The sequence below is a fragment of the Brassica oleracea genome, chromosome C2 (genome assembly GCF_000695525.1).
Source record: "Brassica oleracea var. oleracea cultivar TO1000 chromosome C2, BOL, whole genome shotgun sequence".
Lineage (NCBI taxonomy): Eukaryota > Viridiplantae > Streptophyta > Magnoliopsida > Brassicales > Brassicaceae > Brassica > Brassica oleracea.
In genome coordinates this window covers 28855767-28871819 of record NC_027749.1, presented here as the reverse complement: position 1 = coordinate 28871819, position 16053 = coordinate 28855767, and the positions used below count along the sequence as shown (strand labels likewise).

The window sequence follows — 16053 nt, the reverse complement described above, 5'->3', positions numbered from 1 at the left end:
CTTTTTTTTTCATACGTATCATCAAGCTTGTGCACATCATCATCTATTTCGAGCCAAAAGCTTGCAGAGTTCTTTTGGTGGACTATGAATAATATACATTGTGGACTCGGGTTTTATCATGTTAGGTCTTGTGTCTGAAATATATCTGTATCTTCTTAGTATTTTGTTTTGCTTGGTGATTGTTGGTTGTTTTGGATCTGGGGCAGATACAAATTCAACAATGGACATGTCTGGTGATACGAAATTCTTAGATACTAAACGTCAGTTAAGGTCCACAGAAGACAACATGACTACAAAACTGTTGAATCCATGAGATAAACACAACAAACACATTAACATTTCTGAAATTAAGAGTTTCTTCGCTACCAACTTTTTAATAGATCTGTACCCTATTTTCACTCAGATTGCTAAAAAAGTAAAGACCTAATAACCAAAATATATCCTTGTTTTGATATCTTGTTCTACCATTCGTTGCATCAATTGAGGAAGTCAAGCACCTTAGTCTTCTACTAATTTTCCACCATGAATTAAATCGAGTTACACTTATGGTGACGACTCTTCCCTTGACGTGAAAAAAAAATACTGACTTTTCTACATTCTCTCCACACTATAAATTGACTTAGTTTCTCATAAAATCAAAAACACCTTAAACCAAAGCTAAACTGTTTGGAAGAAACAATTACGGAGCCATGTTCGTGAAGCTCCTCACCATTGTCTTCTTCTTCTTTAGTCTACTCTCTCAACTTCCAAAATCATCTTCCAAAGTTTTTAACTTCACTTACAATGGCTTCACTCCTCCACTGACTGACATATCCCTCCAAGGGATCACCACAGTCACCCCCAACGGTCTCTTGATGCTAACCAACTACACAGAGCAGAGAACGGGTCACGCCTTCTATACCAAACCAATCCGGTTCAAAGATTCTCCAAACGCCACCGTTTCTTCCTTCTCCACAACTTTCGTCTTCGCTATTCATTCTGAGATCCGGATACTTAGTGGCCACGGCATGGCTTTCGTCGTTGCTCCTAACGCAAGCCTCCCTGACGCAACATCAAGTCAATACCTGGGTCTCTTCAACATCTTAACCAACGGTAATGACACAAATCATGTCTTTGCAGTCGAACTGGATACCATCCGGAGTACCGAGTTCAATGATACGGACGATAACCATGCCGGAATCAATATCAATAGCTTACATTCAGAGAAAAGTTCGTATGCTGGGTATTGGGACAAGAAAGGCCATTTTAAGAATCTGACTTTGATAAGTCGCAGAAGGATGCAGGTTTGGGTCGATTATGATGGTCATACCCATCAACTCGATGTAACAATGGCTCCGTTCAGAAAGAATAAACCTACGAAACCACTTGTTTCCATCGTCAGAGATCTGTCTTCGGTTCTTTTGCAAGATATGTTCGTAGGTTTCTCGTCTTCGACAGGTTCTGTTCGTTCTGAACATTATGTTCTCGGATGGAGTTTCCGGGTGAAGGGGAAAGCTCCGCCGTTGGCCTTATCGAAACTTCCCAAAATTCCGAGGTGGGAGCCCAAAAGAATCTACATCATCTACAAGACTTGGATGCCGTCTCTTTCCTTATTTTTGATTCCCCTCTTATTCATTTCCATGCTCATCTTACTCGTACGCTTCATCATAAGGAGGAGGAGAAAGTTCGAGGAGGAACTCGAAGATTGGGAAACAGGGTTTCGGAAGCACCGATTGAAGTTCAAGGACTTGTACTATGCCACCCAAGGGTTCAAGGAGGAGGACCTTCTCGGATCAGGTGGGTTTGGAAGCGTGTATAGAGGTGTCATGCCTAAGACAAAGAAAGAGATTGCTGTGAAAAGAGTCTCCAACAAATCCCGACAAGGGTTGAAAGAGTTTGTGTCTGAGGTCGTGAGTATCGGTCGGATGAGCCACCGGAACTTAGTCCCTCTCATGGGTTATTGCCGCAGGAGAGACGAGCTTCTTCTGGTGTACGATTACATGCCCAATGGAAGCTTAGACAAATATTTCTACAATAATCCGGAGGTAACCCTCGACTGGAAACAGAGGATTAAAGTCATTAACGGCGTGGCCTCCGCCTTATTCTACCTTCACGAGGAATGGGAACAAGTGGTGATTCACCGCGATGTCAAAGCAAGCAACGTCTTGTTAGACGCAGAGCACAACGCGAGACTCGGGGATTTTGGTTTAGCTCGATTGTGCAGTCATGGTTCGGACCCTCAAACCACCCGAGTCGCTGGAACATGGGGATACCTATCCCCCGATCACGTCAGGACAGGACGGGCCACTACTGCTACCGATATGTTTGCCTTTGGGGTGCTACTACTAGAAGTGGCTTGCGGTAGACGTCCTATCCAGATTCAGAACGAGGGTGGTGAGAGGGGCTTGCTCTTGGATTGGGTTTTTGAGTTTTGGAGTGACGGAAACATTTTGGATGCTAAGGATCCGAATCTAGGGACGGAATGTGATCAAAGAGAAGTCGAAATGATTTTGAAACTAGGTTTGTTGTGCTCTCACTCCAACCCACAAGCTCGACCAAGTATGAGACAAGTGTTAAATTATCTAAGCGGAGATGCGGTGCTACCAGATTTGTCACCTTTGGAATTTCGTGGGCTGGGAATCCACCATGGAATTGGTGAGCTAGACATGTTTACATGTGGATCTTCGATGGTTGATTCTATACTCTCCGGTGGGAGGTGATTTTGAATGTATTATTTTGTTCACCAATATGTACTATACTATGTATTTTATTCCATTCTATTTAGGTTTAAGGTTTTTACTTGGGTTTAGGGTTTAGTGATTTAGTATTTGGAAGGTGGAGATTGAAGTTTGAGTTTAGTGACCCTATCATGTATCGTTCAATTTGACGATTAATAAAGAGTGTTCTATTTTGTTCACCAATAACTATTATACTATGTATTTTATTCCATTCTATTTGGTTTAGGGTTTATACGTGGGTTTAGAGTTATGTTTATGATTTAGAGTTTAGTATTTGGAAGGTGGGGGTTGAAATTTGGGTTTAGTGACTCTATCATGTATCGTTCCATTTGATAATTAATAAAAAAAAATGTTCTATTTTGTTCACTACAGTATGTATTATACTATGTATTTTGTTTCATTCTATTTGGATTAAAGATCTATATTTGGGTTTAGAGTTTAGTAATTAGGATTTAGTATTCAAAAGTTGGGTCTGGGTTTAGCACTTAGGAGTTGTGTGTTGAGTTAGAGCCTTATACTATTTTGGTGATATGAAATACATTTTTTATTTGGGTTTAGAGTTTGTATTTGGATTTAGAGTTTAGTATTTATTTAGTATTTTGAAGTTTGGTTTATGTTTAGTATTTAAGAGTTGTGTTTTGAAGTTTGGTTTGTGTTTAGTATTTAAGAGTTGTGTATTGGGCAGGACCGGCTCATAACATATTTAGGCCATGTGCACAAACAAATTTTTAGTGCCATTTCTTATACAAATCAAAATTTTAAGACCTTTTTTTGTGTGTTCAAAAAAACAAAAAAAAAGACATTTTCTTATATAAAATCAAAACTGCATGACCTTAAATATACAAAAAATTTACAAAACAAATAGTGGGACCCTGTGCCAAAGCACCGTCCGCACACGTCCAGAGTTGCTGGTATTGGGTTGATATGGAATACATTATTTATTGAAAATTCTTATATTTTATGAAATATAATATTTAATGCATATATATGTGGTCAATAAATATGTAACGTCGATGTCTTTTTTTTCTCTACTCCTTGCCATATATTATTTGCTATAATAATAGCGATACTTTTCTTTGTCTACGTCATCTCACCTTCTTTCCTTTCACATGCTATTTGTACGAGAGAGGGTTAAAACCGGATAAAAAGAGACACAATTGTTAGTTGCTTAATTATGTCAAAATCAGTGATCTGCACTTAATTATCTTCCCAAACTTAGCTATTTTGCAAATTCTCCATTTTTTTAAAGTGTTGGTTTATTTTATTAATAGCAAAGAGACGCAGCTATTCAAAATTGTTTTGTTAATAGAAGAAAAAAAAGATATTGTTCGGTTTTCAGGCCTTCCTCGTCTACATAAATTTATATAAAAAGTAATACATAAATTAAGTTGTTTTGTTATTACCAAACAAATTTATATATCAAATATTTTTTCCTGCAACACAATTCTTTAGAGCTTAAATTATGAAATTTCTATTGAAGATTAAGAAAAACTTTGGCACCTACCTAATTGTTTTTCGTAGTCTAGGAAAACATTAATAATAACCTTTTGTAGTCATTAATGATATATATCACGTTAATCTAACTTTCATCCTATACAAAATATCGGTTGAAAACAAATAATACTATCATCTTTCTATATTTGGGTCTCAAGTTTAATAATAGTCGGGCTGCAAAATTTTATGTTGTCTTAGTGTGGTCCATAATCAAATTATACTTTAAATTATAAGCTTAATCCAATTTGTAAATGTCTTTTTAATATTTTAATTTTCCATCTTATGTTGTCAAAAAAGAAAAAAAATTATCCAAATGTATCGGCCCGACATATAGATGATTATATAAACAATCAAAAAATTGTATACATATAAAAATAATTCGATAATATAAAAATCTTAAATTTATCAATACAATATGTTTAATTAGAAAACAAGTACTTATTTTGGATTATCTATAATTGAGGCCTCTTAAATGTTCTTTTTAATTTCATTTGAGCCAAAAGAGGTCAATCGTAAACTGTCACTATTATTATCTTAAGAAGAAAATAAAAATCCTAAAATTTGAACCAAATTTTCGTGTTACAAAATTTTAGAATCAAGCTCTTTTGATAAGTTTAAATCAATTGTTTTTATACTAGACTGTTTAAATAAATAAGAAAATTTTCCACCAAGTTAATGCTTCCACCGAATTTTTAAACTTGGTAAGTTTAATTTTTTTAACACAGGATAATTATGCTATTACAACTATGAGAAATATTACAGACGATTCTACAGTCGACAATTATACTTGCCGTATGAGGATTCACACTTAACTGCACCACCAGACAATTCTATGGGATCCACGCTTGACGGTACTACTTGTGCCATGCGGCAGATCTCTTGTAAGCCTTTTCTCCCTTAATTCGGATAATTCCGTCTTCTTCGGGAATTGAAACCCAAACCTCGTGGTGTAGAAGCATTAATGAACCATTGGTCAAACCACTGGACCAAGGGGTTTCCACATGGTAAGTTTAATTTAAGAAAATAATATACTTTAATTTGTCACCAAGTCTATAATTTCGACCATTGAAAACAACTTCTCAAATATGTTTTGTGGTAGTTATTGAAAAGTTACATAAATATTGTGTCAATGTATCACGCTAAAATACGGTTTCTAGATAATTAATACTAATTATTTTAACTTTCCAAACAATCTGAAAACCTACATATGCCTACTATATATATACGGTTGAGTTTTTCCTTAGAAATACCATCAAATGTTTTCACAACTCTTAATTATAGGAGTATCAATGATATCATATTTTAATTATTTGATTTGAGTTTCTATATTTTTTCTATGTGTACCAAATATGTATTGTTAGTTAATTATTCTATATTGAGAAAAATATATTTTGACCACAAGAACACATGTATTCAGAAATCATTGGATTTTACAATATGAAAACATAAGTTTTTAATAAATATTCTACCATGCGCAAGGCGCGCATGTCTTATCCTAGTATGAATATTATACCTCCACGCTACAAATTCAAATAGAATAAATACAAATGGAGGACATTCTCAAATATTTATTTTAATATCCACAAAACATAATGAACTATACTATTATTAATTTTTTTTTTGAAAAATATTTTCATTAATAATTATTATTACTACAATTTATTTGAAAATATGTAGAATTTGAAGTTTTTAAAGTTATATTTTTGATGTTCTTATGTTTCATATATATATACATATATATATATATATATATATATATATATCTATATATTATGTATCATATTTCAATTTACTTTTAAATTTTAATAAACAAAAATTTGTAAACCAAGGGATCATATTAAACCGTTATCTAGATAGTTATTTGGTTCCGTTTCCTATCAAGTTTTAAAAAATTGCAATAAGGAAGTATTTTTTTTTGCAAATGTTCTCAAACTCCTATATCTCTTATTTGAGCCTCAAAGAAAGTTGTGTAGGCACTTGACAATATCCTTTAGAATAAAGTTATGATAAACCCATAAAGCACACACATAATAGCTTTTCTTAATGCCTCTAAAGATGAGGCGGCAATACAAAGTTTTGAAGAGGGTCAATACTTCGAACACCAAGGTGGTCCTTCAGAACTAGAGATAAAGAGTCTTCTTTCATACATCTTATTATTGTCTTTGTAGGTAAATAGTAATGCATGTTGAAAGATTTAGAAGAATTGATTTGACGTATGTCACCAAAACGCAATTATCTTTTCGGTCATATATCCAGAAATAACTCCAGAATTAAATGTGTTTTGCTCTGGAATAATGGAAAGATAGTCGGAAATTGATTCGCGATATCGTACAAAAGGTAAAAACATGGTGAAAAGTCATGTGTTAATTGCATGATTACTAAACAAATCTTTGGAGTCTCTAAAAATTAATGTACCAGTCGTTGCACTGGATGGGCCGGCACACCAAATAAGCGAACCTGGAAAATCAATTAGTCGTGGGAGGTGATGATCATATTTACCAAGATGAATACTTCTTCATCTACAATCTCTGCTGATTTCTCTGTGTGACCACTTGCACATTTCCTCAGAAGACCCCTGAGACAAGCTCAACTATCAGCATCCGGAGGAGTCTCTAACGATGCACAGGACGCTATTACCCATATTCTGTAAACCTTTTTTCAGCTTTGATACCCGAGTTCAAAGCCATTCGATCATTTAATAGCTCAGCGATTCCATCAATTGGTAGCTTAGCTATGAATAAAAGCTATCTCATTGAAGAATCACGTACAAATATCACATTCTAGATCACTTTGATCTCTTACTCATCTTTGGTCACTGCACACAGCTCAAGTTTTCAGATGATCAGGTAATGTCGTCTCTCAGTTAAGTTACAACTCAATATTTTCTGCAATTAACTAAAATCTTACAGATGGAGAAATGGAGACAACAGTTTAAGAGTGTGGAAGATGGAGATGAACAAGTTTTTTGAAGAGTTCCGAAAATAAACAAAGTGTATATTTTATAAATAAAACAAGTCACAGAGGCAAAATCGTTCCCATGAGATCAAAATCTTGTAGCTTTCATCGTTTACTTGGACTTGACTTTGCCCTGGCGTCTACTAGTCTTCTTTTTGGGTTTTTGTTTCTGATGGTTTCGAGGGTGTTCATCATCTACTTCATCGTTTGGATTCACCTCCTCGAACTTGACCGGTTTAATAATGACCCCAGTCTTCTTCACAACCTACACACACACATACAGTCAAATCGCCACAAGTACACAACAATTTGCAACATGGGTGTTAATGAAAGTATGACAAAGTAATCAAGACTAACCTCTGGTCGGTTTAGTTCCCCAACAATGGTAGATGGATTAAACTCGGGACCTATAGGCATACGCATACTATGCTCGAAAACTTCCTTTGATGTATAAGGGAATGGTAGAGTCGTTGTATGAAGTTTCTCAGCCTGTCAACAAAAACAGTTAACATGAGCATTAGAGAATCGAATGGTTATATCAAGAAATTAAAGCTAGAGGGAGACACTACTGACCTTTTTATCGACTTTCTCTGATATGATAACATGTTTAAGACGAGCGTCCTTCCTTGTTTTGAGACCTTGCTCCCACTCTTTCTTTTCAGCTTCGTGTTTTTGAACCATTTGTTTAGATATACCTCTCTTTCTTTGGATATCGGTCCAATTTCCCCAACCAGGAACTAGAACCGGTTTTTCGGGTTTAGGAACTTCCTGATTTAGAACCTCTTCCTTATCCTTCTCAAATTCGTCCAACACATCATCACCAGCAAAAGCACGGTTTATAAGCTCTGCTTGAGAGGGAACCTCAAAGGTTTCCTTTGAGGCAGATGTCAAAATTCCGTCCACCATTTCCTCTGCTTCACTCTCTGAATCCTCACTTTCTTCATCTCTCGATCCCTTTTTGAAGATTTTATACAGAAGTACACAAAGGTAAGGAACTAAAACAGCCAGAAGCTACTACTGGTTGGAAAGAGAAGATGATGAAAAAAACAGTCTAGTTCAACTGAGACTTGCAGAAAGAAAAACCTTTTTATCTTGAGCCTGTGGGATGGGTGCATGCGTCTTCTTTGATGCCTTTTTGGATTCTGTGTTTTTGGAGCCTGTCATCTGCATAACATACCCAAAAAGGAGTTGAACAAAAGAATAACACCAAAAAAAGACAAAGTCTGATGTAAAAAAACTCAAAAGTAAACCTTCTTCCAGGAGCCTGATGCAAACATGGCAACATCGAATGTTGTCTTAGATGCTGGATTTCCAGCAACATCATCATCAAACTTCTGTAGACAAATCACAATAAAAGAATAAATTGTTGTAACAAAGATTTCAAAGGAAGAGAAGAAAGAACCATTATGAAAAAATAAGATACCTCAGTATCTGTAATGGTGTTTCTAGCAGGTGAGGCATTATCTCTTACAGGCTCTATGTTATTATCTTCTATGCCAGGCATATCATTGTCACCATCACTGTCGTCATAAAAGTTATCTGAATCCTTTCTAGACTCTTTTGGAGCTTCCACTTTAGCGGTTGCACCAAACACTCTTCTACCACTAACATTCACTGTTTTTTTAGAGTTTTCTCCACCAGAATTCTCCCATTCTTCATACTCCTCCAGTGCACGTTTAGCTTCTTCATTAGCTTCCTCGTTTTTCTTTTTCATAGCACGGGCCTAACCCAAACCAAAAAAAAAGGAAAAGCGTAAGACAAATAAACATGAATGAAGAAAATTGTTATAGAAAGCAAAAAGCAAATATTACCATGAAAGGTAATGACATAAGACCAGCATTGGGCACTTCATCATCTTCCAAAGCTTTCAATGTCTTCTCCTTCGCTTTTGCTATCAATCTAGAAGGAGTGTCCTCATCTGAACCATCGTTCAACTCTTCCTCATCGTCGCTCTCATCACTGCTACTTCCATCTCTCATGGAGTTCATCTTTCTGGACAAATTAGCATTCATTTGAAGTTGTTCGGCTATAGCTGCCTTAGTTCCATCGTATTTCACATTCAGTCCACGGCTTAGCATGCGCTTCGCCCACTTTCCTGTGTTTTTGTGCTTTAACGTCATACGTTCCTGAAAAAAACACATAATTTAACGCAAATAAGATATATTTTTACTTCTTGCATGTGCAGTGAAGAGGAAGTTTCAGACTCACCTCTACTCGTTTAGCCTCTTGTCTCATAGCCTCTTCTTTGGCCATTTCCGGGTCCATTAATGCTCCCAGTGACGAGTTCTTCAGGTCTTTGTTTTTGAGGCGATGGTAAGTCTTTGACTTAATCTTCTTGATTCGTTTGCTTTTGAGCTCATGACGGAAGAGCAGGCTCCGCATCTTGGCAATGTGGTTACGGTCCTTTATGTGGTCTTCCATAGAGACCTGCACCACAACCAAACAGTTACATCCATAAACTATGTTCAATGTCAGATCAAGTTATACGATGTCAAACTTGCCTCGTTCAATTCAAGAAGACGAGCGCCATCGTCTCTGTGAGCCTCAGAAACCTCACTATCATTGAGAACAGAAGCCATCTTCTTCTCAAACTCAGTCCTGGGTTGAAACTCTGATGCTATTGCGCCAACCGTAGAGTAACCAAGATCGACATCTTGGTTAAAGTAAACAGTTGGTGCCTCCCTATTCTTCTTGACGAGATGCACCCACTTGCTAAACTCCTCATCGACTAGTCCTATCACAGCTTTACGCTCCAGCCTTTCTCGTTGAGGCTTTGGAAGAGGAGCATGAACAACATGCTTAGTATCCTTCCGCATACGGGCAATCTGCTTGCTTGTTTTTTGATATCCAGGTGTTCCTTCAAGAGGGGCCAGAAAGTCTTCCTCGGTGAGGACGTTCTTACCCTCAAGAACATCGCGGGTGGGATTGAATTCACCCTCTGGGTATGCTTCAGTAAAGAGCACAGGCTTGCTCTTACTCTCACCTGAAAAATAAAAAGAATAAGTAGGTTATATATGCGATGAAGCAGCAGATACAAGGAAAAGTCATAGAAGAAGAAAGTTTCAGTCTTTTTACTATCACAATACCTTCAAAGGCTGCACTTGGCATTCCAGTGAGAGACTGCAACATTCGTGTGTGTCTATCATCATCATCGTCATCGCCTTCTGCTTCATCATTGTCGGTGTTCCCACCATCGTCATCATCTTCTGACTCCACGTTTTCATCCTTCAATGATGATAAAAGACAATAAACCAGTCAGGCATATACCACGGGACGCAATAGCCAAAACTAGATCCAAAGTAGTAATGTCAATCTCGAATACAAAAAAAAAAAAAAAAGAGAGAGATAATAATCCAAATAAAATCAAGTTTGTGTTGTAGCGAAGTCCCAAATTTCACAAGAAAAAAAGAAAACCCAAAACCTAAAATTAAATTTCTAGACCAAACACGTCTCTTGTAATGTAATTAAAAACAAAAAAAAAATGCAATTCATACAGTGACAGGCGACAAGAAACACAATCCATGGCTGAATAAGACCAAACACATCTCCTCTATTGTAATAAATTGAAGTAGAAACAAAATATTTCAATTCAGACAGTGACGGCGACAAGAAATACAATCGACGGCGGAGTAAGGAGAAAACGAACCTCGAAATCCTCGGGAAGCTCGTAGTCGTAGTTATCATGGCGGTCGTAACGGTTGTTCTTCCTGGATTCCTCTTCAGGGACACCTTCTTCGTACTCGTACAAATCGCCGCCGTGTTCATCATCGGAACCGATCACATCGTCGTCTTCTTCGTCGGAGTTCAAAGGACGCTTCTGGTTAGCAATGACCTTGAGTATTGAGTTGGGCAAGTGAGGACCTTTCTTCTTCTTTGACTTAGCCAGGGTTTTGGCACTCGACGATGATTTCCTCTTCAAGCCTCCCATGGCTGTTTAGTCGACGACTCGAGTGAGATCGATTGAGAGGCAGATTCGTAGGGCTTCTCCCTCTTTATATACTCAATCAAATAGACGGTCCGATTTGATCTATTAGACGGTCTGATTGGTTTATTGGTAACCAAATTGACGGTCTGATTGGTTTATGAAAATGAGGTTTTTCCGGATAGTTATAATTTGTCATATAACTTGAGAGTTACTATTTATACAAATGCTAAGTTAACCAAGAAGAAAGATGAGTACAGTTTGAAGGAAAAGAAATTATTTAAAGGAATTTTATTGCTAAAAAAATAAACCGGTTTACTAAATCTTATTTTGGTGCAGATGAACTTTAAATTCTTTGAGCTTTCATATCCATATTCTAATGTTCTTCGAGAGTTTATGAATGTTGTAGTTGGCATTTTACTATAAAATTGTTATCAAGAATACCACGATCTTAAATAAATCAAACCGAGTGGTAACCCATATATTTTACTTTTTGAATTCTGTCTCTAGAGGTGATGCAGCGAAACCCAATCTAGTGGCTCCCCAAAACTCATAAACGACATGTTGGCCTCGTAAGATCCAACCAGATGGGTAATTAGGCAATTTATAGGGAAATATCTCGGGGAAATTTCACTTTTTAAGTATTTATTTATATATATATATATATATACACGTAAGAATCCTAAATTTCATATTCCAAAACCCTACCATAACTAACCCACTACTCAACTATAAACTCTAAGTTTAAATTAGCTAATCCTAGATGTATAAATGTTTTATATCATTCATTAAAATTGAGGGCAAAAGTGATGTAGACATGAAAAATAGGAATATAAACGTGGTAGAAAAATTGTTTAGAAAAAGTGGTACTGGTCTGGCTTTTAAAAAAATTGTTTAGAAAAATTGTTTCATTTTAGGACTTATTTTCGTCTAATCGAACACTTAGAAGCCACCTAAAATGATTTTAGAACATTGGCTAAGAGTTATAAGCTTCGTCATAATACTGGTTGAAGTAACCAATTAATGGATGGGTTTATAAAGTTTTAGTTCTAAATTTATATAAATTTAAAATAAAATGCATTGAAAATATACAAAATATATTTTTGAAATATATTTTTTCTAAAAGATGGATCATTTCAAAACTGAGGTAATAATTTTATCGTAAAGTAGAATATATTATTACATAATTTAATTAGGTAATAATAGTAAATTGTAAATTTTGAAAAAATTAATTATGTTTAATTTTTAAATTTTGATTAGTTAAAATTTGTGGAAAATAGTTAATCATAATCATAACAATTTTAATATATATATTTTTAATATATATGAAAACTAAAAATAATCATTATTTCGAAACGAATGAAGTATTTAAGAAGTAAAATCCAAATTCAGGCGAGATGAAAGCGCACAATACAAAAACAAGTCGATTAAGCACCACATTGTTGAAATGAAGTGGTTGGTTCATGATAACCAAAAAACTAATGATCATTACTTGTAGTTGAATTTGACTTGGATCACATAACGCATCTTGATTTGTTCCGTGTTGTAGACAATATATTCGTTGTACAATAACATCCCCTGCAAAAAAAAAAAAAACATAAAACAATTTATAAATTTGACTTTTTTGTGGACACTGGTTTTGTGAAATGTGTTAAAATAAAACCATGGTGCTTGAATGATCCTCTGGTTTGCCAAGTGGGACAACAACACCCTCTTCTAATGTCTTAGCCTCTGAACTGTTAGTTGCTGTTTTCCCCACACCTTTTGTGCTGCAACCATCACTTACAAGTTAGGAATCAAGGTTCACATAGTAGTAAACCCATTGTTCATAAAGAACTAGTGTGGAATATGAATGAGATTATCTATGTACCTTAGCTTCCCAGTGGGCAAATTATCCGCCTCATAATCCGGATATATAAGCTCATTCACGTCTCCCAAAGCAACCTAAAAGTAGTAACATTAAGAAAACATAAAAAGGCAGCTTATGTTCAATGCTAAAGAAAAAGAGAGTATTACCTCGCAGAGGAGCAGAACGCCGTCATTGGAACCAGTGTTAGCATAGCAGTAGTTTGCACTCTTGGAGAACATATCGGCAAAGTAAACCCCTTTTCCGAACCTGTAACCAGTTACAGGCGCTTCACGAGGAGCTATCCGAAGACCTGTTTGGTTGTCTATAGTACTTCTCTTCACTATGCAAAGAGACCAAAAAAATAATGATAATAACAGAGAAATCTGTTACCTTGAGATAAAATACCAACCCAGTTAGTAAGACGTGATCCATGCCAGAGTAGCATCCTGTTCTTCGAACTTGAAAACTACCAAAGAAAATTTAAAGTTTTACAGTACCAAAATGAGCAATCAAAATAATTGAGAAATGGTAAGTAGTCTAAGGACAAGCTTGAAACATAACATACTTGTTGGAATCTATCAGCTTCAACAGCTCTCGAAGCTCTAAACAGTTGAATAATCCAGAATCCGCTTTTGCATGAGTGTTCTCCATGTATTTGGTAACCTAGTTTAGGGATAAGGAGAAGACAGCAAAAGATATAAACGATACAGACATGTTTGAGAAACTCTAGTTAGCAAAACCAAAAATATACCATAGAAAACTCTTCTGAATCAGCTCCTACTGGTGTCAATTCACAGTTAAGTTGCTGGTAGTGATAATATAAAGGATCATCCTACAGCGCCATTGCCAAAAAATAATGCCATAACATTAGAGAAATATACAAAGAAGTTATTTGATGCCTTAAACCCACATAGACACAACACTGACTTCACTTACATGCAATCCCTGATCGATGGACAACAACTTCGTCGCGAATTCGATTTCACCTAATGCTTCAACCTTACATTATATATTGATGTGTTAAAACTTATACGTAACATGTAGCACCATACTATGAATTTTCGGAAGGCCAAAACTAGTCAAGTAGTAGTAAACAGTAAAAGAAATTACCATTTCTATTTTCTGTTTCAACTTTTGGGGAGTGTCTATAACAAACTGACCTGTTACAACTCGCAATTCGGAATTTTTAGTGAATGTTTATTCAATTTTTAGCACGGATGTAAAAGGCATATGAACTTACTCATTTTCTTGAAACCAAAATCATGGGGTATCACAGTATAGAACTCTCTGCATCAATAATGCTACAAAGTTAGACTAAGCGCGACACTTAGTCTAGCAATTAACGAGATACATACCCACTTAGTTCCTCAAGTCTTGCTCTATCATACCGCTCAATCATCTCCGATATTCTCTGCAACACTTCATAACCCTAAAGAGATCCAAGAGGAGTTACTATCAGATATCACAACAAAATATAATGAGACCAAACAGACCATTTAATAATTTTTTACCTTTGATATTGTGGACTGGCTTAGCTTCCCAAGCGGTAATTCTTTAGCGTTGTATCCTTCAAAGTTCAAATATCGAAAATATATGAGAAGCACTACGACAATCTGCCTATGCATGCCCTCACTTAATGAAGTAAGAAAGAGACCAACCTAGTTCCATCATTTGCTGTGCCATCATGGTTACATTGCATATAAGAGAGATGAACTTGGCAACCTGGGGATCTAGTTTTGATTCATCACGTGTAACTTTAGAAGATGATTTGGGAATATCATTTACCTGAGAAGAAAAAATAAAACATTGTAAACTTTGAGAAAGCAACAATGAGAAATCTTGGTAAAAGAAATGATCTATAAAGTTGCGATTGTTATAAATCATGGAGTGGATTGCCATTAACCAAGACAAGAAGAGAAGGCCCATCGGCCATGATCAGGCCCAGCCGCGGCTGCGTCCAAGGGAGAGAGAGTCGGCCACTTCCTAGCCGACTTAGGGAGAGAGAGATAGGCGGCCACAAAGTTGGAGAAAAGAAAACCCTTTTCCTTTTCATAGTAGATGTTCTTCCCATTTATGTATTTAGTAATTATCCTAAATCTATTTAGATTAGGATTTGTATACTTTTTTTTTATCTCTATCTTGTAATCCTTATATAAAGGAACCCCCATTAATCATTAATAACACAGAAATATTCAGCCTCTAAAACTCTCTAATTACAACACGTTATCAGCACGATAGACTCCCAAAACCCTGAAAAAGAAAAACCCCTAACCCTAACCTAAAATCCGTTACACATAAACCCTAAACCAGACACAACTTAAAATCGATCGATCTCTCCAACCCTGAGGAACCAGACTACGATCCACATATCATCTTGAAGCTCTTGACGAGACGAATCCAGCAGCGCAAACCGTTCGTCGATCCGATCTCAGACGAGCCCTCACTCGTAGAAACAATACGCGGCGCCGCCTTGGTCTTTTGGAACCCTAATCCCGAAGAACCCTAAATTGTTCTTGCTTGCGTTCCGGCTTGCAAATTGTTTTTATTTCATGAGCTGAGAGGAGTTGGTGCAAAGATCTCAAACACAAAGCTGTTCGCGATCCAAATACTGACCATGAACCGACGATCTCAAGCTTGACTAGCTCACGGTTCTTCTCATATTGCTTCCTGTTCACAACAGAGCCAGCCCACGTTCGCATCACAGCCAGCTCGTAATTCAGATCAACCGTTTGCAAAGGCAGCAGCTCGCGAACTAGATAAGAAGAAGACGCGTCCCGATCGCGTCCGACCTTGGTTCGAAATTGCGGGTGGTGACAAGAAGCGAGGAGGTGGGAGCTTAGCGCCTAGCGCCATGGCGGTACAAAGCGAGCGCTTTGTCCACCTGCAACAGAACAAGGTAACCTGCAAAACCACTTATATATATATATATATATATATATTAGTATATTACGTAAAACTTAAGAAAGACAAGTAAGAAATAAAAAACACCAACTTCATATAATAAAACAGAAAGGTTCAAATAGCAAAACACTGAAAATACCAAATGCAAACACCAAATTCAAAAGCAAATAAAACACCAAATCAAAAGCAAATAAAAACACCAATCCGAGTAGAAT

At 36.4% G+C, this 16053-nt stretch overlaps 4 protein-coding genes and 1 long non-coding RNA gene across 6 annotated transcripts in view; 1 reads left to right on the top strand and 4 right to left on the bottom strand.

Annotated features, from left to right (window-relative positions):
- Window positions 1–547: 547 nt before the first annotated feature.
- LOC106325992 (L-type lectin-domain containing receptor kinase IV.4-like) lies at window positions 548–2699 on the top strand. Its single transcript, XM_013764035.1, has one exon. The coding sequence runs from the start codon at window positions 690–692 to the stop codon at window positions 2697–2699; it is 2010 nt and encodes a 669-aa protein (XP_013619489.1). The 5' UTR covers window positions 548–689.
- A 4448-nt stretch (window positions 2700–7147) lies between these two features.
- Window positions 7148–11094, bottom strand: LOC106327414 (U3 small nucleolar RNA-associated protein 14). 2 transcript variants are annotated; one of them, XM_013765559.1, is made up of 11 exons: window positions 10813–11094; window positions 10253–10391; window positions 9668–10149; window positions 9375–9593; window positions 8978–9292; window positions 8590–8889; window positions 8417–8500; window positions 8250–8330; window positions 7740–8120; window positions 7524–7655; window positions 7148–7431 (listed from the first exon to the last, which is right to left on the bottom strand). In XM_013765559.1, the coding sequence occupies exons 1-11, from the start codon at window positions 11092–11094 to the stop codon at window positions 7279–7281; spliced, it is 2568 nt and encodes an 855-aa protein (XP_013621013.1). In that variant the 3' UTR covers window positions 7148–7278. The 2 variants fall into 2 exon arrangements, with proteins under 2 accessions (XP_013621013.1, XP_013621014.1); XM_013765560.1 differs by having other exon boundaries at window positions 8417–8497.
- Window positions 11095–12554: 1460 nt separating this feature from the next.
- On the bottom strand, window positions 12555–13549 carry LOC106323064 (poly [ADP-ribose] polymerase 2-like). The gene is made up of 6 exons (XM_013761233.1): window positions 13503–13549; window positions 13328–13403; window positions 13105–13247; window positions 12959–13032; window positions 12752–12857; window positions 12555–12666 (listed from the first exon to the last, which is right to left on the bottom strand). The coding sequence occupies exons 2-6, from the start codon at window positions 13380–13382 to the stop codon at window positions 12577–12579; spliced, it is 468 nt and encodes a 155-aa protein (XP_013616687.1). The 5' UTR covers window positions 13383–13403; window positions 13503–13549; the 3' UTR covers window positions 12555–12576.
- Window positions 13550–13810: 261 nt separating this feature from the next.
- On the bottom strand, window positions 13811–14361 carry LOC106323065. The gene is made up of 3 exons (XR_001266637.1): window positions 14178–14361; window positions 14048–14097; window positions 13811–13936 (listed from the first exon to the last, which is right to left on the bottom strand). It is a non-coding gene; the product is annotated as an uncharacterized LOC106323065 (long non-coding RNA).
- A 128-nt stretch (window positions 14362–14489) lies between these two features.
- LOC106323932 overlaps window positions 14490–16053 on the bottom strand; it is a 9536-nt gene continuing 7972 nt past the window's right edge. The window contains exon 8 of the mRNA XM_013761977.1: window positions 14490–14667. Within this exon, the coding sequence (XP_013617431.1) occupies window positions 14626–14667 (42 nt within the window). The 3' untranslated portion in view covers window positions 14490–14625. The remainder of the gene's footprint in view (window positions 14668–16053) is intronic.

Coding starts and splice junctions, on each gene's coding strand:
- LOC106325992 (XM_013764035.1), top strand. CDS start 690: ATGTTCGTGAAGCTCCTCACCATTGTCTTCTTCTTCTTTAGTCTACTC.
- LOC106327414 (XM_013765559.1), bottom strand. CDS start 11,094: ATGGGAGGCTTGAAGAGGAAATCATCGTCGAGTGCCAAAACCCTGGCT. Junction 8,890..8,977: donor TTATGTCATTACCTTTCATG/GTAATATTTGCT, acceptor GGTTTGGGTTAG/GCCCGTGCTATGAAAAAGAA. Junction 8,121..8,249: donor CACAGGCTCAAGATAAAAAG/GTTTTTCTTTCT, acceptor ATCTTCAAAAAG/GGATCGAGAGATGAAGAAAG.
- LOC106323064 (XM_013761233.1), bottom strand. CDS start 13,382: ATGCTACTCTGGCATGGATCACGTCTTACTAACTGGGTTGGTATTTTA. Junction 13,033..13,104: donor GCGTTCTGCTCCTCTGCGAG/GTAATACTCTCT, acceptor TACTACTTTTAG/GTTGCTTTGGGAGACGTGAA. Junction 12,858..12,958: donor TTGCCCACTGGGAAGCTAAG/GTACATAGATAA, acceptor TGATGGTTGCAG/CACAAAAGGTGTGGGGAAAA.